Source organism: Scaptodrosophila lebanonensis, unplaced genomic scaffold, assembly GCF_003285725.1.
Source record: "Scaptodrosophila lebanonensis strain 11010-0011.00,11010-0021.00 unplaced genomic scaffold, SlebRS2 tig00000024-arrow-pilon, whole genome shotgun sequence".
Lineage (NCBI taxonomy): Eukaryota > Metazoa > Arthropoda > Insecta > Diptera > Drosophilidae > Scaptodrosophila > Scaptodrosophila lebanonensis.
In genome coordinates, this window is record NW_022060538.1 from 8,694,700 (window position 1) to 8,720,630 (window position 25,931).

The 25,931-nt window shown below is 38.6% G+C and overlaps 3 protein-coding genes across 4 annotated transcripts; all 3 read left to right on the top strand.

The window, feature by feature from the left end:
• The first annotated feature begins 17,181 nt into the window (after positions 1-17,181).
• On the top strand, positions 17,182-18,968 carry LOC115621348 (serine protease gd-like). Of its 2 annotated transcripts, XM_030514968.1 has the most exons (4): positions 17,182-17,458; positions 17,510-17,684; positions 17,934-18,456; positions 18,512-18,968. In XM_030514968.1, exons 1-4 carry the CDS (start codon positions 17,222-17,224, stop codon positions 18,927-18,929), a joined length of 1,353 nt encoding a protein of 450 aa, XP_030370828.1. In that variant the 5' UTR covers positions 17,182-17,221; the 3' UTR covers positions 18,930-18,968. The 2 variants fall into 2 exon arrangements, with proteins under 2 accessions (XP_030370828.1, XP_030370829.1); XM_030514969.1 differs by having other exon boundaries at positions 17,182-17,684; positions 17,896-18,456.
• Positions 18,969-21,494: 2,526 nt separating this feature from the next.
• On the top strand, positions 21,495-25,619 carry LOC115621745 (serine protease 42). The gene is made up of 6 exons (XM_030515479.1): positions 21,495-21,634; positions 21,715-22,301; positions 22,363-23,755; positions 23,813-23,987; positions 24,043-24,853; positions 24,912-25,619. Exons 3-6 carry the CDS (start codon positions 23,537-23,539, stop codon positions 25,321-25,323), a joined length of 1,617 nt encoding a protein of 538 aa, XP_030371339.1. The 5' UTR covers positions 21,495-21,634; positions 21,715-22,301; positions 22,363-23,536; the 3' UTR covers positions 25,324-25,619.
• On the top strand, positions 22,202-22,989 carry LOC115620203. Its single transcript, XM_030513338.1, has 3 exons — positions 22,202-22,301; positions 22,363-22,667; positions 22,717-22,989. Exons 1-3 carry the CDS (start codon positions 22,202-22,204, stop codon positions 22,987-22,989), a joined length of 678 nt encoding a protein of 225 aa, XP_030369198.1.
• Positions 25,620-25,931: the final 312 nt, after the last annotated feature.

Genomic DNA, 25,931 nt, shown 5'->3' on the forward strand with positions numbered 1-25,931 from the left:
GTTTGGTTATTCTAGCTCTTATACTTTCTGAGATCCTTGCGTTCATACGGACAGACAGACGGACAGACGGACGGACGGACACGGCTATATCCACTCGGCTTCTCATCCTGATCAAGAATATATATACTTTGTGGGGTCTGCCACGCCTCCTTCTGTGTGTTACATACATGCGCACAAAACTAGTATAGCCTTTCACCCTTTGGGTACAGGCTATAAAAACCAGCTGAATTTAGTTTTTTTTTTTTTTTTTTTTTTTTTTTTTGTAAGTTACTTTCCCTCTTTGGCGGTACCTTGGCTAATGTGGATTAATTTGGATTAGCTATCTATATACGTTTAAGTCCCTACTACCTTTCACGTTTCAAAAAATTAATAAATTAATTTTAACAAGATAGAACGCTACAGTCGAGCAAGCCCGACAGTAAAATAGCCTGTACTCTCCACAAAAAGGAAAAATTAAAAAAAAAAAAATTTAAAAAAAATTAAATTATTAAAAAAAATGAATGAATGAATTAATTAAAATAATTAATTAAATTAAATTAGAATACATGTTTATGTTCAGTTTAAACAGCATACATTTACATCACGTACCTATGCGTGTTTATATGCGTGTATGTATGCAGCACAAAGTTAAACCAAAGCAGCAACAACAACAACAGCTGCGGGCAGCGCTGCCGACAGAGGCAGCGCATGAGCAGCGATTTTACTTATGGCTATAACTTTCTTCAGAATTGACCTATCATGATGAAATTTGGCACACGGACACATTAGTACTAACTGGATGTACCTACCAAAATTGATTTTTAAATTCCGAGAATTACGGAAGTTATAAGAAAAAATACGAATTGCGGGGGAGTGGGGGGGTGTATCAGAAAAAATAAACAAACTCGTTCTGCCTAGGGCTTATAGGAACCTTGATACCAATTTTGGTTATCCTAGCTCTTGTACTTACTGAGATCCTTGCGCTCATACAGACAGACGGACAGACGGACAGACGGTCAGACGGACAGACGGACATGGCTATATCGACTCGTCTTCTCATCCTGATCAAGAATATATATACTTTGTGGGGTCTGCCACGCCTCCTTCTGTGTGTTACATACATGCGCACAAAACTAGTATAGCCTTTCACCCTTTGGGTACAGGCTATAAAAATAACAAGAAAACTTTTCATATAATTCATAAAAATTACCATAAAAGAGAAAAGGTTTTACGCTTACTAAAAAAATTGAAGCCGTTGCGGTATTCCATTTATTCTTAGAACTATGCATATGAATGTCCAGACTATTTGTTTTAAGCTATTTGTGTAAAATTACTCGAATATACATATACATACATACATATACGCGATATGCATCATATACAAGTATACGTTTTTATCTGCCATCACAGAGCAGTTTAAACGAATTCTCTGCTAGCAATGTTTTCAACGAGCTTCAATTGCTGAAAGCTGAAGTACAAACCCATTTGAGTGTAGTTCGACTAACTTTATTTGCAAAATAAAATAAAATATAAATAAATACATGTGTGGCGGACATGCCTATTATTGACTTAAAATACATAAATTTATGTTGGGAGAACAAATGCAAATTTACAAAAGTAGCATTTAAAACAATAAATAATTGTGCGAATAATATGGTCATTTCCTTTTCAATAAATTACAAAATAAACAGGCAGTCGGGCGGAATGGTTAATAAGTAGGAAAATTCAGGAGGAGGCAATAGAAAATCATGACAGCTACGCGGAAGGGGGCAGAGTGCGGATCTGCCAAGTTAAATAATTTGCGCATTAAGCAATTAAATATTTAAACTGAATTGAGCACATTTGGCATTTACTACAATACATTACTAAAGCGCGTTAATTAGTGCAGATTTATGTGGGACGAGGCCAGTTAGCATGTAGCAAAAAATCACAACAATCCCAGCTCAAGCGCCCATTTAAGCCACTTGAATGTGACAAGGTGGGACAGTTGAGTGGCATTTAAGGGACACATGTGGTCTGGGCTAAACTATTTTTGAAGACGAGACAGCTTAAGCCACTTGAGCCATGTGTGCTGGTGATGGTTGTGGTGGTGGTGGTGTGTGGCCACAATTGGGCAACTTAAACATAATCGCAGGATCCGTCGTCAAACGCATTTGCCGCTTCACATAATTTGTAATTAAATTCCACTAAAAATTCTACGAAAATTCCTAATCCTTTAAAACACACATGGACAGCAGTAGCCCTTGCCATCACTTATGCATGTCTCTGTTTGTGTGTGTATGTGCGTGTGTATATGTCGTTATCCCTTTTAATGAATTTTTTCTGCTCGCCTGGCTTTTGCTACCCGTTTGTGATGCCACCAGTATCGCCACCATTCCCTCCCTGCCCTCTCTTGTTGCGAGAGCAAATATTTTACTGTGGCACTATTTAAAGCGTCCTTTCAGGGCTGTCAGCGCACCAGCAGCTGCAAAATCTACAACGCAGCTGGGGCGTGTTGGCCACAATAGCAACAAACAACAACAACAATATGATAATAACAACAACGATACCCGCAATGAGGGCAGCAAACTGTGCTGAAGCAACAGCCTGGCATTGCTGCCATTTTATTTTGTAATATTTTTCAGGTCAACATGTCGTAGAACTTTTATTAACTTCATGCCGAGCTGGGCGCTTTCTATAGCGCTTCTTTAGTTTGTTTATGCTCGTATGTGTGTGTATGTGTGCGCGTGTATGTCTGTTGACGTCTAAACATCAAAAGTAGCTTAGTGTTGAATCTTATTGCTATTGCGCTATGGATTTTATGAGTCGTACACACAAACCTACGCGCTCATACAGACATAAACAATATGTACTATACGATAGACATACATAAATGGCTAAATATAAACCGGCGCTTTAGTACACTTTACAAATCGCTCTTATACGTTTTCTTTGGTCGTCATAATTATTACATTTTGAGTTTATGTATAAGTTTTTCCTTTAAAGAAGATGCTTGTTGACGAACTTATTTCAGTTAAGTTTCGATTAAATGCTAAAATATTTGTTGATAGAAGCACAAGTTTAAAACGGACAGAGTGCTTAATAGTCGGTAGTATAAGAAGTACAAGTATCAGAGTTCTTTTAGTTAAGCCCCTCTTTGGAAAACTCTAAGTTGTTGAGAATTCTATTCATTACTGCTCTGCATTGATAAAAAGTTTGGGCCAATAGGGGAAATTTTGGCGAATAAATGAAAAACTTGTTGACAAAAGGACCCCATTAGTTGCATAAAACCATACTTTGTGCTAGTCCTGATAAGGTAAAAAATGTTAAGCTTTTTAGTCTTTTATAATGTTTGGTGTAATTGTGTTTTTGTTGGGAAACCATTAAAAATAGAGACTCTGCGAAATTGCTAACAGCCAAAAATTTCGCAAATATCGCTATAATTCGCTGCCATTTTTCTACTTTTTGTGTGTCAAAATTATAATGCTCTTCATGATAAGTAAAACAAATTAATTTGCTGCACTCTTGCTGGTTGCGTTTGTGTTGTTACTTTTGACTAACTCTCGTTTGACGGCATGCAAATAAAATAAATATGAATGAGAATAAAAACAACACAAACAACTATTAGCAATTTCAACAAAAGCGTAGAAATGTAATTTGAAAAGCAGAGTGGAAAGCTGCTAGAGTGGAAAAGGAAGGCGCCGTCGACGACGTGCAACAAATGAGCGCAAAGAAATTAATTTCACCTAAAAATACTTTTCAAAAGCGGCAGTATGTGTGTGTCTGTCTGTCTTACAGTGTCAACTGTGCATTGCGAACTCTGAAGCAAACATTTGACAGGAAGTTAAATGCTGGGGCATAAAACTTGCCAACGCACGAAAGTATGCTACAATAAACGTTGCTAATGCGTTTTGCTTACTCCCAGAGCAGAGCAGAGCACAGCACTCCACTCCAACACCCATAAAGCGCCCACCCGATATCGTGCCAAGTTTGCAAACATAAAATATGGCAAAAAATAATTTGCTGCGCAACTGAGCATTTAGATTGCTACATTTGTCAACACGAAGCTTCTCGTCTCAGAGCACTTGATGCGAGCGACTAAGGAGCTTAATTTGCGCATTGGGATTCGAGCCTTGCCACAATGGGCTGACAAACGGAGCACGCAGATCTACTTGATGGTAATCGGAATACCGTCCGCCATCTCAATATCGTCAACCAATTCCAAATTAGGGAGCAGTGCAATCTTCTCAGCAGTTATTCACAATTTCCCATTTGTTCTATGTTCAAGAGTTGGGGCTGAGACGAGTTGAAGGCCGTGATTTCTGTTAGGTACTTGATAATTTCTTTTTCTACTAAAACTTATTCCTTATTTTCGTTTTTCTTACAGTTAATTATACAAATTATAAACAAAAATCTGCATAAAACAAATCGCAGCACTGATATAAATAGATAAAAAAAATTATTAGCGATTCAGATTCAAATAGATTAAATACAAACATATTAAATATAATTATATATAATAAAATATAAAGATATGAATTATTATAAATTTTTGCAATACTCTGTGAGCGAAAAGAAAAAATAGTAAACAAAGTTATGAGCTGATTTACGTGGCAGTCTTCGTCTTTTTTTTTTATTTTGCTTTGTATATAAGTATGTCAGAGTTGAATTTCCCTAATCCACATACTACCAAATGTATATTAGATGCCTGGCCATAGTCCTTTACAAACCACAGCATGCATACAAATCAGCAACTCACAATTAATATTTATCGCACTATAAGGTAGAAAATCCACTGATGAATTATATTCTAAGCGTTGAACATCAACGAAACAAAGAAACGGACCTCCAATCAATGAAATTTCCGAATACATAGAGCATTTGAGTAGCCATGTGGGGGAGAGTTTGGGAGTTTGGTTCGCAATTGTTGTCTCTTTTTGTAGAAGATTAAAATTAGAATAAAAGTCCATTAGACTCGATTTAGGTACACTTTGCAAATAGATTTCTTGTTATTTCAAGTATGATTCGGGACGAATTTAAGTACGTTAGGCCTGAATTTTCGTTGACTTTCTTGACTGTGGAGTGTTGTGAGTGACTTTTAACATTGTAATGAGGTTATAACAGCTTAAGTCAATTTTTAATGAGCACAAATAGAGAAAACCAGCCAAAAAGAAACGCCAAGGCTAGCATTCCAAACAGAGGCGGACATTTTACAATAAACGCAGGTGCTGTCTACTATTTGTGTTTCCTGATGCCCTATTAACTAGGAGATTTTTTGGAGCATTCGCAAACTGGCTTCAAATTTGATGGGGATATATGAATCTACGATAACTAATTGACGATGCTCGAGCAGTTGTCGTGAGTTTGGTTTGAAACGTGTGCGAATTGTGTCACGCTCCCATTCAATTCACTCAACCCATTTATTCTTGCAACTTGTGGCCACCCTTAGCCTCTGTTGAAGTAGGAAGCGATACTTACAAATTGCAACAGGATGGTCCAGTCAGCGACAGTGCTAGTCAAAGGCAACACGCAAAGCTGCAAAAAAGCAAATAGAAGAAAAAAGTAGAAGGAAAAATTGAGATTAGGGAGGATGGAGCTGCAGCTGGAAAATGGAAGCGTGCGTGTCAAAGTGCAGTTGCTGCCTTTAGTCTCAGCATTTGACTTTTGTGTGCTTAACCTCTGCACAGAGCGATTTAGCACTTCTAGCCCATGAGGGGGTGAAGAAGCAGGCGGAACGAGATACAGACTGAATAGCTAACTGCAGCTTGACTTATGACTTTGATGTACTTGTAATTGAAGTGAATGTACATATGTGTTTGTCTTAGAGTTCTTGTTGCCAGGCAATGCTAACAATATGCCTGTGCTGAAGTAGGTAGCAGGACGAATTGGCCTCTTTAAGCAGCTTCAACATCTAATATTAACTTATCAAATGTTACTTAGCATTGGAATCACTGAATGGCAGATAGTCAGGCAACAACCAATTAAAAACGGCCATAGGCACAAAGCCACTTCAGCTCCATGTAGGTATAAATTCCATGAAAGAAGGCAACATGATGCGGTGCTGAGCCGCTTTAAATATTTTTCTTTTCGCTTTCCTTTCCTTTCAATTCTCTTCCTTTCCACCCCCAAATAAAAATAACTAAAAAAATTGTTTGAGACAACCGAATGAAAATCAAATAAAATGGTGCTTATGCAGGGGGAAAAGCGGCCGGGTTAGGCACAACCGTAGACAATGGAAAGGTGGTTGTAGCTGTTTGTAGCAGCGAGCATAAATCTCATCAATCAAATGGAATTGTACGCATAAAGTTATCGGCTCAACTTACATCAGATAACGCAACTCAACTCAAATCAGCTCAGCCCGGCTCGGCTCAGCACGATTTTGTTGCTTCCACATTGTTGGCTCCGCCACAGCAATTTCAATTTATTGTTTCAGTCTGTTAAAGGGCCCAGGGCAGTGGAAAACAATGAACTGATTGGGCGATTGATTTGCTTGCTGCCCATATGAGCCGATTTCATATGTTTTTGTGTGTTTGTGCTTATGCTTGGAGCATGCCTCTCCTAACAAACGTGTATGGGGTGGGAATCCATATACTCGCCTGCATTAAACACAAATCGAGCATATTCACTTGATACTCGCAATCAAATGAAGGGCCAGACAACTAAAAAATATGTTCAGTGCTCGCAGCGACATTTTTGTTGTGTTTTTTTTTTTTTGGCAAATGTTCGAACTATGCTCGCAATGGAGCTTTATTGGTTTTGTACACATACAAACAAGGATATTAGGAGAGTTTTTTACTTATGGCGTCCAAGTAAGTTGTCCTGGCTTGCAAGAGAGTCCAGCTAGCTATCTGCGTCTATCTGCGGTCTTTTGTTAAGTTTATTGTAAGTATATTGATGCCATGATTAGAAATAGGCAGAAATATTTCCACAAATCAATTCAACAATAAGGTATTAATGTGCTTCATTTATTCATATATAAAACAATAAACAACAATAAAAGTTAAAAATGAAAAGTAATATTTAATAGAAGCTGGATTTTATACTTGGAATGGAAGTGGTTGAAAGATTCGGACTCATCCGCTACAGCACATTTTGTAACTCAAAGATTATGTAATGTTTCTGTGGCTTAGTTTGAATTTCCTGTTATTTACTTTATTCATTTTTTCTTTTTGTTGTTGTTCCAGCAAATCCGATTTATTTGCCAACGGGTGCGCTTCTATTTGTATTATTGTTAGCTGTTTTTGTTTGGCTGCGGTGGCGGTGGCGGTGGCATAGGTCAGTCGGCCGGTCTTCCTAGCCTCAGCTTATGTTCACGCTGCCTTTGTAAACTCTCTAAATACAGTGTCAATATTGTGGCAACTTCAATATTTATTAAAGCTTAAAGTTAAACTTTTAGAAGCGGTACTCGTAGCTTCGCTGCCTATTCCATTGTCACAGCGAGTTGAGAGCAACGTCTGGCCAAAACCTGAACCGCTTAATTAAGCTGCTTAATTATTTATGAAAATTGACTTGGGGGCACTTTTTGTTGGGGCCCACATGCACGGTTCGCCTGTGCAAACATTTGGCTACGTTTCCGTTGCTGAAGCGCCGACGGCCATATTGATTAAGTGCGTAAATATGACTGCGATGTTGGGTGGCTGGACTAGCTTATATGGCCATTTATTTTCCATTAAGGCAGTTGCCTTTGAGCCAGCGTAGCCGATCAGCTGAAATTAATGGATTTCGATTGTGACTCGTCGCACTTTATAAAATTTCCAAGAAACCGCACAGTAGTTACGCCTTTCTGCTGCCCTTCCACCTCGCCTCCTTGCCTTGCTGCTATTAAAAATGATGGGTTCGCCGTCTGCTCTGTAAAACGTTTAACGCGTTGGGGTTGCAAAGTTAGCAAGAGTGCGCAAAAGTTTGTTGTTAATACATTCACTGCCAATATTTGAAAAGTTGCGCGCAGAAGTTGTTGCTAATTTGGCTCGAGCGCTTCACAACTCTAATGTGCCGTAATTAACTGAAACGCTACCAGCAGCGGCAAGAACATTTTAATAGTCTTTGCATAAATTGTGCACGCGCTCAAAAATTGTTTGAGTTATTAATAAACTTTTTTGAAAAGTTTGCTAATAATCGATAGGCACTAGAGCAAACTTTTACGAAACCAAAGTGCAATCGAAAAGCTGAAGCTGTGGCATACGCGCATCAAGTATACGCACTGTGACGCATATGCTGTTGGCTTCTTTCTTTGGCGTGCAATAGGGCTTGACTAATGATGACTGTGACCACACTTAGTGCACATATAATTTCGCTTTGAAAGCAACCTACATCAGCGGAGCGTCCAAGAACAACTCCAACAACAATAACAACAGCAAAAGCAGGATTACAACTCATGGAAAGTAAAGATAAATTGTCGTTGAAATGTTGCTGTTGCTTTCAAGCTGAAACAAAATATGTATCGTAGTCGACAGCAGTTTAAAGAACGTGGAGAATACACACATCCATGTATCTGCTGGATGCGCTCCTCTTATATCGACAATGTATTTGTGTAGGTAAAAATAAAAATGTGGAGGATACGGCAGCCACAGCAACAGCGACAACAAGCGCATTTGCAACATTTATTGAGTCGTTGAACGAGTTGAATGAGTTTGGTTTTTATTTTTAAACGCAAGCTGACTGAAGTGAACGCTGCGTGGACTAAACGAGAGTACACCATTTAAATATTGATTTACGAGCACGGCACACAATTTCTTTCTCCACACATACACACACATGCATGCATATATAGAACATAGGAGTACATATATCCCAGCTTACTCGGCCCTGCAGTGACACGGCATTCAACGTATGCCTGCTGCTGATCCAGCGGTGGACTCCGTCCATAAACGCACGACAATAATTCAATGTTCGATTTCGTATAATACCCAAGCGGTAAAATATCTTATTCATAATATCACAACAAATTTTTACATTTTTACCATATATTTTGCAGTGTATACATATATATTACAGTTGAACTCTATCTTGACGAGTATACTTGTATAATAGTGATGAGGGGAATAAATTCTAGTTTTTCGTGTGATTTTCATTAAGGAAATGAAATCACCGATACAGCTTTATTTTGTTTAAAAAATAATTTGAATTTATTTACATCTTTGAGGTAAAAACTTTAATGAAATACTCTATCTATTATTACAAAAATTGATGATCAAGAACAGAACAGATATGATTTTGAAGCATAAAATATTTTAGTAAAATTATTCGAAAATGTTCATTTCATTTTCACTAAACACGTAATTGGAAAAAACTTGTATTGCGATACTTATTAATAGATGTTGTTATTCTTTCTCTATATACTTGTATTGTACAGCTGCTTGAAAAATCTACTTATATTATATTAAATCGGTTAATTTATTCATATTTTGACCTTTTATTGTACATAATATTGGATATAAGGAATATTGTTCTTCGTACATGTATGGAATAAAATTTTCCTCGTACATAATTCAAAATATTTACCTCCTGTCTAAGTTTCTCTACTTAAAATATACTTTCTTTATTTTTGTCAACAGACGATTCAAATATACTTGTAGTATTTATCTTTTAGTTTGTACTTTAGCTTGCTAACTATTAATGTTTTAAGTAATTGAACACAATTATCAGAAACTGCGTTTTGTCCATTGTTGACAATTTTGCTGGCTGGACCAATTTTATAAACTGTGCATGCATCACGAATTTTTAATATAAATATTACAGCAACATTTTAAAAATCTGTGTGCAAAATGAAAATGAATATTTGAACAAAGGAATTGATGTAAGCAATCTACAACCACAACAAAAATTAGTTGCACTGCACTGCTGGAAGTTGCACTTTCTATTTTTTTTGTTAACAGAATTGTCCATGCCTTCTACACTTGTATTTGCAGTTAAAATAATTATCGAGAATGGAGGCAGAGTATCTTGTGGCAATGCGCTCTCGACTGTTACGGTAATTCTTATTTTTAACGGGCCCATTAATCATGTGTTGGAATGATCACCGCGAAAAGTCGAAAATAAAATCTTTATCTGCGCCGGTATTGCAATCACAACTAATGGATGCTTTAATCTCTTTGAATGCACTGACCTTTACAGCAGGCGTAGACGATGGATCAACTCTATTGATTGCCGCAGTTCATGCTGCAATTTGTGGCAAGTGCAGATGTGGCCGCAGCACAGTCTTTACAGGCCCAATGTATGTGATGGGAACTTTCATTTGGCGCACTTATTGCTTTTTTATGTGCTTGCGTAATTCGTGTCGATGCTTGTGGTCCTGGCAACTTCTTGCTGTTGCCTTCAGTGGAAATTGTAAATACGTATATGGATATGCATAAGTACATAGAATTGCAGAAAAAGCGCAGCTCTTACAATCTGGATTTCAACAGAATCTGTTAACCCAGATAAGTCTAATTAGTGCGCTCTGAAAACTGGCTTTAGTTTCAAAAATGTTTCTTGCTGCAAAAGTAATGCCTCCTAAAGTGCATCATGCCTGGATTCATTTCAATGGAAAGAGTTTCAGTTTCACCTCAAAACTACGCACTGAATCTCAACTGAGCTTCGTGGACTACATTTCCCGTTAGTAATGAATAGGGCCAAGGGACTTAAATAAAAGTGTAGAGTTTTTTTGAGAGTAGCTTCATAAGCGGCTTTCCTTTTAATATGGAACTGCCCTTCATGAGTATACGACATTTAATTAAGAATCAACATTTAAGAAGACTTGCACACATTTAATAAGCACTTTTCGATTTTCTTAACACTTTTATTACAATATTGCATATCTTTCTTTCATTTCTTTCATTTTAGTTAATTTAAATAATGATCACTTTTTTGATAGAACAAAGATTGAGTAAAATGCATTTAAATTAAAGACGAAAATTTAATATCAAGCCCCTGGCCCCAAAACTCATATATACTATATACCTGCCCAGAAAAGTATGCAACATGTTATTCTCAAGGCGCTCTGACAGCCAACGAAGCATTACGAAGTCGTCGCTGTTGCAGATAAATGCGCAAATTGGTTTCAGTTAACAAAGCAAGCGTGAAAATAATGCAGCCACCAGCTCTGATTCTATTTCTCTGACTTCTATTCACAAAACTTTTGCTATTGGAGCCAAAGCTCGACCAGGCATGTCCCCAAACCTTTGCCTTGACTGTGACTTGAGTGTGTGCACATATGTATGTATAGCTTTTCCAAAATATACCTGAATGTTGTATTGCTTATTGAGTAGTAAATGGGTATTAAACAAGGTCAAAATATGAATAAGTAGATAGGTGGAAACATCTACATATACATACATGTGTACAGATTAAAAAACGCATTTTATTTTTTAACTGACAAAAGTTCGGCCTTAGTGTAAAAAATAGAGTTAAAAAAATAAAAGATTCAATTATTTCTGCATACTTAGTCGCTTTTATTTCTTTAAAGATAGCTTCTTTTATGTAGAATATAAAACGGCAACTGTACATTTTTAGTGATGCAGTTTAATTTGATTTAAGTACGTATTTATTTTTATTTTTTACTTTTTTGACAAATTCTAAATACTAAACTTAATATTAAATTAACGAGTGCCAGCTACTCGGGCCTTCTACTCTCATCTAAGTAGTTGTTCTTTTTTCTTACAATCCACGCAAAGCATGTTTTGGGGGTATTTTTATAAAATGAGAACAACATTTTGGTGAGCTTTTTACAACATTAATAGGTCTTTGGAAACTTTTGATAACTTTCGGATGAAAACTCCAAACGCTTTTTATTCAGTTCCGGAACAAATCTAAAGCAACACATGTGACTTTTTAGGTCCACTGTAAAAGGTTATAATTGTTGTACAGTTTCGAACCAATAACCAGGACATCAATTAAATAAATAAAACTAAAGGCCTAAAATGGAGATCAAGGGAAATATATGTATTAATCGATAAAATGCTACAAAAAACCCAAGCGTTTTAAGACTGCCCCGAATGTGACCCTCACTAACTCACTTCATTAGCTATTAGGATATGTTAAAAATATTTCATAGATTCCATTCTTCAAATTCGCAACCCATTGGAGCCTATGAAGTATATACTATATTAGATTATTGAACTTTTGGGTACAAGTAGCTGAAATATAATAAATTGGTGCAATAAATTTAAAGCGTTCTATTTACTTTCTGTTACGACACAGTATACATTCTTCTCTAAAAATACAATATTATATAAACTTACTATATATTTGCAGCTTTCATAAATATGAGTAGCTTGTGCTCATTTGACGGGCCTGTCAAAAGATTGAGCTGCTGCTTAAACATATGCACTCGAGTACAGCTATAACTTATCTATTTGTGGCATGATGTTGACTTTGCTTTAGAAAATTGACGCACTACTCTTCAATGATTGATGCCACGGGCTGTTGTGCATACATCAATCATGCGCTTACACTTGAATGATAATTTGATTGATTTCGTATTCGCTGGCAACGTTAGCAACTGTGTTGGCGTAGCTGCGTCTGTGGTGGCCTTTTTGCATTTCCAATGAACTGGCACATTTAAAATTTCACATTTCGCTTGCAAAAGCTGCCGTTTGATTATTTATGCAAGCAGCAAAATGCGCAGCTCCAAAAAGGCGCAAAGCGGACAAAGTGCACGACTTTGCGGTTGCGTAGCTGCATTAAAAATGCTGCAAGCCAATCTATGCCAAATGTCAGCCAAGCGAGTAGCCAACAAGCTGTGGTTTTCATACCAATGCACATAACTGAATAAACTTTTGGCTCATACTGTCAGCGGCAATTTGGCAGAAAGTTGGTTGGTAGCTGCGAGTTGCTATTCGCGCATTGTGGTCTTATGATGATATTTTGTTTATTTTTTCGTACTGTGGACAACGACTTTCGATGCTCTCCGAAGGATTTTTCCCTGTCTCGCTCGACGCTGTTGGCTTCCATTTGTGTTGAGGTTGTTGTGACAACGGCCACTGGGCCACTTCCGCCGCTGTTGTACAAGTAGTTGCCGCCGTGTGGCTACTGCTTTAAGCTATTTTAAAATGATTGGCTTTTATGTCAATACGCTTGCAGTTTCATTTCTTTTTGGATTCATATTTCCATCGCTTGCTTTTTGTTATTTGCCTTTCTTTTTATGTTGTGTTTTGTTGCGTTGGAGTTGCTTAAGGCAGCAGACGACGCTTTTTGCAGCGTATTCTTAGTCTGTTGGTTCCCCCTTTTAAGTGCCTCAATAAAATATACAGACGAATATAACAGGCACACTTACACTTGTTGACATTGCTCTTAACCCCCAGGCAGTTGCCTTAATGTCGCCCTGCTGGACTGTGTTTTGAGTTTTTACAAGTCGATCCCCCTATGCTGGTAGTAAGGGTCCTAAAACTGGAAGTCGACGTTTCCAAAGTTAAAGCTACACTCATCAAACTTGATATAGTATTCTCCAAATTGGAAGTCAATATCTTTTAAGTGAAGGTCTGGTTTAGCAAACTCGAAGTGGAATCATTGTTTTCGAATGAAAGCTGGGATGACCAAATGTATTCTCCAGATTGGAAGTCAGTATCTTTAAATTGAAGGTCTGGTTCAGCAAACTGAAAGTTGGGAAGCGAAATCATTGTTTTCGAATCTAAACAGGAATGTCCAATTGATATGATGTGTTATAAACAAAAAGTGTGTTCTGCCAAGAGTGAATGCGGGCTTTAAAAACTTAACTTAAAATTATTAGATCTTAAGCTTTAAAACTGTGCACAGTTTTTGAGTTTAAAGATAGCTGAATAACCGATTTGCCCTGCTGCGACAGAAAATGTTAGCATACTTTTTGTAATTATTTGCTTGGGTCTATTGCATATTCTGATCGCGAGGACCCCTTCATGAAACGCTATCGTTTTTTGAACAAGTTTTATTATTCTAATGATCTGTATTTAAATTTCGTTCAATATATTTTTATAATTTAAATCTACCTGTTTTAAACTCGAAAACACTCCCCTGCTATTAGTTCACATCTTCATAGCACACACGTGTAGAATGTTTAATAGCCAAAAGGGCGTGGCTTGTTCAGTCCCTCCATAAATCTTCCATTCACTACATACCCAAGTATGTGTCTTCAAAACAAAGGAAAAGCATGGAGAAGGAATGAAAAACCTCTGCACCGAATTAAATGAAACGACAGCTATTGCTGGAGGGCATGGGCACAAATCAAATTTTCACACCGGTTGCCAACAAAATCAGAATAAAACGCAACGTGAACAAGAAATCGCATTTGCAATAAGTTGTTGAAAATTGAAGCGTAAAATAAGCATTCGTCACTCAATTTTTCTTGTTTTCCCATTCATTTTTCTTCTGTGGCAAACTTAAAATAATTTCAACATACATCCACACAAGCTGACAATCTCTCACCATTGGGCACAAAATGGGGCCAGAGGAAAACCCAAAAATGATTTGGGTTTGATTTTGAATTGGATTTGTTGGATGCTCGATGTTGATAGGGTGGGCAGTCAGTCGGGTACGCGTTAAAAGTAGCACGCACAATTGATTTATGAAAATGTATCGCACACACTCTTACACGTGCGCAGCACATGTTTGTGTGTGGAACGCGTGGCGTATGCGTAATGGGCGGCGGCCTTTGGAACGTTACGTTTGCCAAATTAAATGCATTTAAATGCGCATTTGTTATCAATTCGAGACATGCAGCTCAGCATCAGTTGTCCGACCACCCATCCCGATCAATTCGTTCATCATCGTTCGGGGCAATAAAATCAAATGTTCGACTGCATCTGGTCGTTAAAGCTAATGAGCCTGCAAGTTCCGCTGGTGCTGTCATCGCCATTGCTTCCGAAATTCTTGCCTTTGTATGCCGTCTGTTAAACACACTTACCCAAATTTATGTGTATGTAGTAAGTTTGTATGTACAGTCGAAAAGAATAAAATGGCGTAAAACGCTGCTCGAAACAAGGCGAATGAAATGCAGCTTGGGCTCACATAAAAATGGAGGCTACCTACGACAAATTTGGCATAAAATTTACGAAGATTGTTGCTTGCCGTTGCTGTTTTTGTTGCTGTGTGTGCGCATAAATTTTATACAAAATAAACAAGGGAAAATGTATAGGAAAGTGTGCGACATTTCTTTTCGGGGCTATTTCCTAACGAGGAGAGGGGGGTAATCCAGCCGCAGCTGATTTATGCGTTGATAATAAAATGAAATTGTTGCGCATCGCATTGATGCGCAGGGTCAGACAGCAGGCGTTGATGTGTGCACGTGGCGTATACGTGATGCATTTAATATATACAAAGAGTCTTCAACCAAAACATACACACACTTTGCCATTAAACCACCAGCTCGATAGTCCGTAGGCTAAGTATGTAGGCTAATTAAGCGGCTGGCCCCAAGTTTTGCATAATAATGCATCTATTTAGTAGAAAATTATTCGTGTGCTTGCATTTTGATTTCAAGTGCATCAGTCTCGTAGACGGCAGTAGAGTGATGGTCCTAATTTGCCAACATCTTGGTTTCTATACCGAAGGGGACTCGACAGTTTGATTGGCTTGAACTTGAATACTTGAATATTTAAAATTTGGGGGCTGTCTGTTTTCGTTTCCCTTATATTTTAGTAGATCCACGCCAATTGTGATAGTTTAAGGAAAGATGCATGGAAGTTAATTTGGTGACCATGCAGAGCTTTAAAAGTAAGAGGCAGATAGGAACAATCTACATTATTAGTGAAAAAATAAAATGAGAAGTGAACCATTGATCGTTAAAAATTTTGAGTTGATTTTTATGTACCTGAAGGGTATCGGTTCGCATGAATCTAAATTATATAAAAAAGGTTTCAAGGCTAATATAAATGTTTTCAGGAAACCTACAAATAGGGCATTTGACTTTTAAAAAAAGTCAACAAATGGAGTGAACTTATGAAGTAAGAATTCAGAAAGCCAATCATAGAGTTTGTGATCTGATATGACATCACTATTTTTGCAAAATTAGCGCGACTCTACAGTCAAAGCAATAATGAGATCAGTTTCGAATGAAAGAGCATTCCTAATAACCAACAGTTTTAAAAACGTGTGTAACAAGTTTATTCATTCATTGATGCATAATTATTTTAATAATAGTACATGTTGTCGTTGAAGCTAATGTACAACAATTTGAAAATTAAATAATTTAATAACTTTTTAACATCATCCATGAATTAGTATAAGGAATGCAACGCTTTTTGATGAAATATTCGATGCTTTAAGCTTCAGTGACATTAAATGGGAGCTGCTGCCCAATCGTTTTGCTAAATATTTAAATGCTAATGCTAAGATAACAACGATGTTAAAATTAAGTAGCGTATACAATTTTCACAAAGTTGTCGCTTAAAGTCTAGGAGGTCTTTAAAAATATACGTGTAAATATTTTGTATGGGCAAAGTGAAAATACTTACCAACATACTCGTACTCGTAATTCATTATTTTATTTGGCGAAGAAAATTAAATTTACGCCAAATCGCACAAAATTATAACAAAGCTTGCGCAAACTCGAACTGATTATAAAAGTTTGGAAACAAAAAGTCTCCTGAAAACAGTCGGAACGGCAACAACAACAATCGCCATAAGAGTGCACCTCGAGCGTGCAAAAGTTCGAGTGTGTTTTGGTGTTAAAAGTTTTTGCAAAGCGGTCGATGCTAAGATGGTAGTATTGAAGGGCGTTTTATACACATAATTTTTTATACATTACTATAACATTACACTGCATTACATTATATTACATTACATTATTAAAAGTTGCCGCAAAAATTCGAACTTTTCATCTAATAAGCCGAGCATTCTCTGCAAACTTGGTTATTGTCTGCCAGTCTTGGTGGCAGAATCGGAGGCGACTTCGCCCAGGGGAGGATGAGGGGACAGACTTATTCTTTTTCATTCTCAGAGCAAAGTGAGGGCTATTGTTTTGTTTTCCTATATTTGTTTTATTTTTTCTCTCTCACCAAACAAGTTTGTTGCCTGTGCTCAGAGAAAACATATTAATTCGCAGCTGAGAGGTGAAAAAACATAAACAAAGTGGTATTGAAATTATACATCAGCTGATAGAGGCGCGGCTATCATCTGAACAAAACAGACAACGAACGCCGGATTGATGTTGTAGAACTCTCACATTATGGGTATTACCTTCGGCTCTACAGTGTTAGGTGATCGGCTACTGATTTGCAATACTTGTATGCTGTTGTGTTTTTAGTACACGTTCGGTTCACACCGAGTAGAGATGAAATCGGCACCGACCAGAGCTACATAGGGAAGCAAATCAATGGCTATTTGCAGATCAAGTCTTGGTGCGCGGATGGCATCGTTATCGCTGGTGCTCATTAGTCTGATTAGTCTGGTATCTCGAGTAGATGCACAGCGTCTGCCAACAAACAACTGCGGCAATATTTTACGATATCAGCGTCAAGGCGACAGCTGGATCGGTATTTTGAAGGCATCAACAAATGGCCTTAGAGAATTGGAATGGAGATTACATTTCAACTACCTCGCATCTAATCAGGTAAGCCCTGGTTTCTATAATGGCAATTAAATGGCCTTTTCAATTGAGCAGGATTCTGTTAATTTTGGAGAAGTGCTGTCCTACCCTGATGATTCCACAGCCGTTAGAATCCTTTTAAAAGGCGGACAGGTTGAGATGTACTTACGCTTCCGAAACTTTAACGTTGAGTTGCCAAAATTAGTCCTTGCCGAACTCAATGGCGTACGGATGTGCACAGCTGAAATATGTAAGATGTCACAAATTGTTTTCTTTAAAATGTCCTTTGGGATTGGATTTTTGCGTCTGAAATAGTGAAGATGTAACATTCAATCTCCTAATAGAAGAACACATTCGTTGTTCTAAAACAAATGATGAAATTTTTTAGGGTTAACAAAACTCTTAACTATCAACATTCGTTCTCACACATAATTTTCAATTTTGTATACTTTTTATGCCAGCGCTAGGCGCTGGTTCGACTTCATCTGCACCCACATAGATCGCGAACGCTCAAAGAAAGCGGAGATCTACTCCTACTATGGCTTACGTGCTCGAAATGGAATGTCAACGGCACCACCCTTGGATATTAGAAGATTACCGACAACTTCAGAAATAATTGTCCGTGTAAGGCCTCCTCCGCGTGTACAGCCCCCAGCAGATAAATGTGGTGAAGAAGGTCTTATTGCACTGTTCATTGGTGGCACAAATGTGCCAAGAGGGCGTTTCCCCTGGGTAGCACCTCTGTACCACGATGACAATCCCGATCCGTACGTCGTTGATCTAAACTACAAATGTGTGACAACACTGGTATCGACCCGCACAGTAGTTACTGCAGCGCATTGCATTTGGGGCAAAAAACGCGAGGAAATGCGCGTCTATGTAGGCCGCCATGATCTGGAATCGTATCCCGAGGAGGGCGCCGTTCTAATGGAAATTCAGAGCGTTCATACACATCCGGACTTTATAGGCGATGTGGTGCCCGATTCGGACATAGGCATACTAGTCTTCACCACTCATGCGACGTAAGTTTTCAGCAAGACTAATTAGTAGACTAATCATTCATGTGCGATATTACAGAATATCTAGCTATGTACGTCCCATATGCATGTGGTCGTTGAAAGCTTCCTCCAATGAAAGCTTATTCGAGGAAGCAGTTGTAGTTGGGTGGGGAGTAGATAAGAACCAGAATCACTTACGCTTTCCCAAGTCCGCTGAGATGCAGATTGTATCAAGGGAGACTTGTCAACGGAAAATGATCTCCGCCATTCATTTCTTGACTTCTCGCACACTCTGCGCTGGCAATAAAGATGCGCATGGTCCCTGCTCCGGTGATTCGGGGGCTGGACTCATGGTCAAAATAAACAATCAATGGACCCTTAGAGCTGTCGTTTCGACGGCCCAGCGCTTGGGCAACACCTGTGACTTGAGTGGTTACGTCATCTATAGCGATGTATCAAAGCATCTTCAATGGATTGAGAGCAAAATTGTGCGATAAGAGCATTTTTTAACAAATAAATACTATATATATATATTGGATTATTTATATGTCATGATTTTATCAAAATGTTCCAAAAAATCTTCATTTTTTCTTAAAAGTTGAAAAAAAGGCAGCGGAGGCTGTCGAATTATGTTAATTAGTTAGATAGAATTAATTATTTCCATCAAATAGGCATTAAAACGCACAGATGGGGAAAATCAACAGCTATACATGTGTGATATTTTATTTTATTGATTTTAACATTTCCGCCTGTCAATTCAAAAATAGTTAATGAAACAAATCTTTAAAAGTTGGTAAAATGTGAAACAGTCAAATAAAAGAAAAAATACATTAGATTGCACAATTTTGTGTAAACACTTTCTAAACTCTTGGCAAGTGGTATTATTGGAAGGCATTGTGTGCAAGAATTATTTCCAATACATTTCTATAACACACCTTGTACACATACAATGTATTTCGTTATTGCAAAACAGCCACAACCCCCTCCACCATTAAAAAAGAATTTAACTTTCCATTGTCAAGCTAAAGAGATGTCCCCCCAATTACATTAAAACTTTTTTAACAGACGCTACAACCAGAGTTGCGGAAACATTCAACGCTAAAGCTTACAGGCAGAACCACATAAGAATTCAAACATTTTAAGTATTGACTTAAATGAATATGCTCGAATATTATTAACTGTCAAAAGAATGATGCTTGAATTTCTTGTTTTTGTTTTATAAAACCAGCTTTTTGCAAGTGAATAATACAGAACAGTGTGGGTATCACCATTATCTCATTTCGGAGGAAAATAGGTTCTAAAGGGTCATGGGGAAAAAAACAAAAAGACTAATGGAGTTCCCGTTCAAATTTATCAATTTGTCAGAATAAATAAAAAAAAATAAAAAACTCCAATATTTACCCTTTACTAAGAACATTTTTTAAATGAAGTGTTAATATAAGCTGTATATGTATTCCAAATCTATTTGTTATAGTTGTAAGTACACCTGTGCAACTGTTTCACTTTTATTTAAGACTTATTCAAATTCAGCTGTAGGATGCCGAATAAGCCGTAGAACAGCAGATCAGACTGACCAGATCCACCTCTAGTATGCCAGCCTAAAATATTCCATACCATTTTTAATGAACGATTAGCTTTTAGTGCGGCTTTTAGATATTTGTCAGATTCGATTTTTGCCAGTAGCTTGGGAAAGCCTGAAACAGACGGTTATCCAATAATGCGCTTACTATGCAAAAATAAAATCTACGAGAGACACTCTAAAAAGACATAAATCAGCAGCCTGCATTTGCGTTTACGTTTAAATATGGCTTAATGTCTTTGAATGCCTATGAATATGTTGCGTTGTAAATAAAGATTCTGATAAGGACTTTCCATTTTCTTTGCCTCTACGTTCAATTTTCATGTGCCATAGAATCACTTTGGAATTGAAATTTATCTAAATAATCAGAAATGTACATACAGGTATATAATTAAATTTGTTACGATAATTGTTCATAAAAATATTCGAATTATTCATATTTTCATTAAAAAAGCTTCTCGTTTCCTCTTCGATCATGACTATCAATACTTTGATCTTCGTATATGAAAATATAAACAAAGTGCATCAAAACTGTCGGGCTTGCTTGATTGTAGAGTCTGTGGCATTTGTTTACTATATTGCTAGGGGTAAAGCCCAAACATTGAAACCGGTTATTTGCTATCAGCAAAGCCAGACAGAGGGAAAAAAGAGAGAGAGTGAGAGAGAGAGAGAGAGAGAGCGCTGCTGATGGAATAGGAATTTGAATCTCTTTAACCAATATATGCCGGGCAAGATTTGGCAATTGCCATTTGTTTACTATCTTGCTGGGGGTAAAGCCCAATCATCGATTCCATTTACTTGCTATCAGCATAGCCAGGCAGGGGAAAATATACTGGGAGGTAAAGCATGAGAGAGAGAGAAATGCTGATTTAATTATAATCTTAATCTCTTGAAATATGCCGAGCATCCAAAATATTTATTTTTCGTTGTGCTTGACTTAATATTTGTGTTTAATATTTGCATTTAGTACACTTTTGAGTTGCAAAGCTCTCGGCCGAGCCCATCAGTGCCGATGAATATCAGCGACTTATCTGATTTTATTATTTGTTTATTTCGAAGGAAAATTTGCAACAATGTTAGACAAAGCAGCGGCGATGGATGGATCCTTTCCATATTCCAAAGGACTCGTAACTTTAGCCAATTTGAGCTAATACAAGTGTTCATTTAACATATCTGGGTAACAGAATAAATCTCAGTCTCTTTGATTTTTTTACAAAATGCGATTGTAGTCACAGCGACTAGTTAGTTCAGTATAAAGAATTAAAGTTAAACTTATTTTGTACTTGTTGCTTCAAATGGCGTGATTGTTATGACATGCATTTATGGCTCTTTCTATGAATCGGAAATTTGTTTACTAATTATAGTCGTAATGCTGCTGTTGCTCTCAGCTGCATTCTCAAGTCGTTATTTTTCGCTGATCATTCAACAAAAACAGCGAACCACGTTTAGTGCATATTCAGCTGACGAGCAACCCACATGGATAATGCTTTTACTGACTACCATATGGCTGATAGTATATTTTAGAAGTGTATTTGTATTGGATATAAGTATATGTCAGCATTATCCAATGTCTTGAGGTGGCCAAGTCAGTTACTGGCTGCTTGAAAAATTATGTTTGAATCGGTAAGTGTTATTTATTTTAGTCATTTCATGCAAGCCATATGGCATTTGATTGCTATTTTGTTAACCTCTTTTCCACTTAGATTTTATTTCAATGTGATCATAAACTTTCTAGAAGAGCACATTTGCTGTTACAAAACTTTCGAGCACATGTATTGAGAATTGCTGTTGCTTCAAAGAGATTATTATGCCGTTTACGATAAGGGATTATATTAAATGGAATGATGATCGGGTGTTTTTAGTTCTCTGCATATAGCGAGAGTAAAAAAACACACCAGGGTAAAGAAGGGCTTAAAATAAGTCAATGGTAATCGTGATGTGGAATCAGAACTTATGGATGCTATATCTATTTCTGACACTTTCCCCAAGTGTTTTGTTACGAGCGGCAAGGCAATGACTGGATTGGTATAATAAGGCCACATAGAAATGGCCTCAAGAGCATGAACTGGAGAGTGCGTTTTCTGGTACACGGCCTGGGCAAGGTAACCAGAATGTTCAATATTGTGAGAGTTGCGAGCGAGCTGAACCCTTATCCAGACAACGAAACGGCGATGCAACGGATGCTCCAAGATGGACGTGCCGAGAGTGCCTTTTCGCAACTACGGAGAAGAACTGCCTAAATTAACGTTTGGAATGCTCAATGGAGAAGAGCTTTGCCACAGTCCGGGCTGTGAGTATGCTATGAGATATACAAGTATATGCCACCACTTGACTAACGTTTGTCCATACAGACGATCCGCCTTCGACTGTGATGTCGAGGTATCTGAATATATCGGTCTCAACCTACAAGGATAAAACAGAACTGAGACCTAGCAGTGGTGAATTTGCCAGTGGAGGGGGACGCGAATCAAAGAGTGGTGCTGCCAGTGGATCACACAACATAACCGTTAATAAAATAACGCAAGATAGCCCAGCATCCCATCAATGTGGAGTAGAAGGCTTTGTTGGCCTGCAGGTGGATGGCGAAGCTATACCGCATGGTCGATTTCCTTGGATGGCAGCCCTCTACCATGATGATGACCCCGATCCGAAAAAGGTCAGCCTGAACTACAAATGTGTGGCTACGCTCATTTCTGGTCGCACAGCTGCCCATTGTCTGGGAAAAGAAACTCGAGGAGCTGCGAATATATGTGGGCTGCCACGATCTGAGTTCGCATCCCGAAACCGGAGCTATCGTTATGGACGCGGAAGTGTTACACGCATCCGAACTTTGTGTGAAATGTGGTCCTTGCATGGGTGATTCGGGAGCTGGACTCATGATTAAGCACAGTGGGAAGTGGATGTTGCGTGCCATCATCTCTCTTGCCCAGCGCTCGGGCAACAGCTGCGATCTGTTCGGATACGTCATCCTACTGTGATATTTCCCAGCACTTAAGCTGGATTGAGAGTAAAACTGTGAGATAATTCGAATAAAGTTCTATCAGGCCCGAACTTTTTCCCCGTGATTCTTAGCTGACAGTCGTGAGCCGATCATAAGATTTGATTAAAATATATGTATATAAATATATAAGTATCTTAGGGTCCTAGTTCAACAATATTATATAATGTGTAGATGGGTTTTCCACAATTAGATTTACAATGCAAAAGCTCGCCATTTTGAATTGCGTTGGAGATTCTGTGAGTCTCAATGCTTATTATAAACATCGTCTAGCGGTGGCTCGGGAGCGCGGAATTTCCAGTTTGTTTACCATAAGACGCTGTTGCGATTAACGCTCAGAACGTTCGGAACAACTAAGGCGAATGAAATGTGCATTGACCAGCATTGAGACGACGTGCAACAGGTTCATTTGTTTGCGAGCAGTCGTCGCATGTGCAGCGGTTAAATTGCATATTCATAATCAATTAATTAAATATCTTCCCTTTAATTGAGGCGGAAGTGATTTCTTTCCTCAACAAACCTCTCCCATGCAGATGATGGTAATGAAATGGCTTATAAGTCTAGCATCGACGTTGACAATCAGCTGGACTTGCAATGCTCAGCTGTTGCCCGAAAACAATTGTGCTCAGTATTTTCAATATGTCAGCGATCTGCCCGGCACGTGGCGCGGAGAGATAATGCTGCCGCAATTGTCGATTGGTCGAAACCGGTTGGAGGTGCGTTTCTCACAACGGGGCGTCACCGATGTACGTATTGTGTTAGAAATTTATTTACCTTGTGTCTTAATGCTTCACATTTCATAGCAATCTGTGGTCGGCCAACTGCTGCCCCATCCCGACGAGGCAACGGTGCGCGACTCCATTGGCACTCAGCGTGCCGTGAAGTTTCGCCTGCAACTCATACCGGACGCGAGTGGCACGTTGGCCAAGTTAACGGTCTTTAAACTCAATGGCAGACAACTGTGTGCGGGCAATGAATGTGAGTACCTTCAACAAATATTGGCCGACTGATGGAATGCTTCAAAATCCTACAGATGAGCGACCCAACAGCTTCTTTAACCGCTTCTATGAGATACATAAGAACAGCATTCCAGCACAATCCTTCAACACTCTACCTGTATACAATGAGCAACCGAACTTGGTTGTGAATACATTGTATTTTACTCAGGACCAGAAACCCGGAGCAGGCTTTGAAGTTTTGCCCGTTCCAACAACAAAACCCATGCCACCTGTCTACGCACCACCAGCCACCGCAACACTAGACCCTTGGGCTATATGTTCATTCCCATGTCAGCAGGCAGGCATGTCTTGGCTCCCACCTCCAACCACTGCAGTTACGCCGGGTGCGGTTCAGTTCACCAATACCCAAAGAAGTCGCTTCAATCCCCTACCAGTACCAGTACCAGCGGAACCAGCAGCAGCACCACCACCACCACCACCTACTATTGCAGCTATACCGATACAACCACCCATCAGAAAAACCACCCTGGCTGTCATCTGTGGTCGGGAGGGAACTATAACACCATTTATACAAAACGGACATCAATTTCCGCGTGGAAAGTATCCTTGGCTTGCGGCCATCTATCACAAGGAGTCGCTGACACTTGCCTTTAAGTGCGGTGGCTCGCTAATATCCAGCAGCATGGTCATTACAGCCGCACACTGTGTCTATAAGGTGAGAGAGGATCGCGTGCTGGTGGGTCTTGGCCGTTACGATCTCGAGAACTACTACGAGGAGGGCGCCGAACCGCGGGAGGTCACAAATATACGCACCCATCCGGAGTACTCAACTCTTGTAGTGCCAGATGCGGACATTGCGCTTCTCACATTGGAGCGACCCGTCAGGTACTACTGTATATACTATAAATGTGAAGTCAGCTTAAACCTTCGGCTTTACTTTCAGTTTCAATGATGTCATTGGTCCTATATGTCTCTGGCAAGACACCGACACGGTCATCACTGCTGAAACAGGCTCCATTGCCGGCTGGGGTACAGACGAGCGGGGAAACTCCATGACCCGCTTTCCACGTGTCGTCGAAGCGGCCATCGCTTCAGATGTAGATTGTGTACGCACCTGGAAGTTGCAGTCGAAAACCTCCAATCGTACGCTCTGTGCGGGCAACCTGGACAACTCGGGACCCTGTCTGGGTGATTCCGGTGGTGGTCTGATGGTGAAGCGCAACAATCGTTGGCTCTTGCGCGGCATCGTTTCATTGGGAGAGCGCGGAACACCGGGTCAGTGCAACCTCAATCAATATGTGCTCTACTGTGACCTATCCAAGCATATGGCTTGGATTATGCAACATTTTATATAGACAGTATATACCTATTTAATAATAAACTCACCCTAAAATTTAATCAGCTATATTTCCTGTTTTGAAAGCAAAGCAGCAACGCCATGCTACACACTTAACGCTTTCGCTCCTAATAATAAATCATGACAAATTTAAATAAAATGCTAAGCATTGGAGAAAGAATTGTATTTAAAGATATTCGAGCTTAAGAGCCGGCCTGCTCCCAGAAAAGCCAAAGTATAAATACACTTTCAAAACATTATTACACAGGTAATTAAAATTTAAGAACAAAACTAAAAATTATACTTAATTGAGTCAACACATAAGAGCTTACTTGTATAACATAGTTGTAATCATTTAGAAGTCAAATTAAATGCTGATATTCTTGAAAAGATTAGAAATAGCTTTCTAATGCATTCATTCTCTTATGATGCAGAATCGCTTGAGAACCAGCTTAAGTGAAAATTTTTCCGTATCCCTTTGCCGCTTTAATGGGGGGAGGACTTATTTGTATTGGAAATCAATTTGTTATCCGACTCTAATAAAGTTTTAGAGCAGGACAAAGTCGCGTTTGTTTAAGTTTTAAGAATAGTTGACTTTAAGGGCAATAGAATAAATAAAATAAATAA

Coding starts and splice junctions, on each gene's coding strand:
- LOC115621348 (XM_030514968.1), top strand. CDS start 17,222: ATGGCTATTTGCAGATCAAGTCTTGGTGCGCGGATGGCATCGTTATCG. Junction 17,459..17,509: donor ACTACCTCGCATCTAATCAG/GTAAGCCCTGGT, acceptor TCAATTGAGCAG/GATTCTGTTAATTTTGGAGA. Junction 17,685..17,933: donor GATGTGCACAGCTGAAATAT/GTAAGATGTCAC, acceptor GCACCCACATAG/ATCGCGAACGCTCAAAGAAA.
- LOC115620203 (XM_030513338.1), top strand. CDS start 22,202: ATGGACGTGCCGAGAGTGCCTTTTCGCAACTACGGAGAAGAACTGCCT. Junction 22,302..22,362: donor GCTTTGCCACAGTCCGGGCT/GTGAGTATGCTA, acceptor TTGTCCATACAG/ACGATCCGCCTTCGACTGTG. Junction 22,668..22,716: donor ATGACCCCGATCCGAAAAAG/GTCAGCCTGAAC, acceptor CTGGTCGCACAG/CTGCCCATTGTCTGGGAAAA.
- LOC115621745 (XM_030515479.1), top strand. CDS start 23,537: ATGCAGATGATGGTAATGAAATGGCTTATAAGTCTAGCATCGACGTTG. Junction 23,756..23,812: donor CACAACGGGGCGTCACCGAT/GTACGTATTGTG, acceptor CACATTTCATAG/CAATCTGTGGTCGGCCAACT. Junction 24,854..24,911: donor ACATTGGAGCGACCCGTCAG/GTACTACTGTAT, acceptor CTTTACTTTCAG/TTTCAATGATGTCATTGGTC.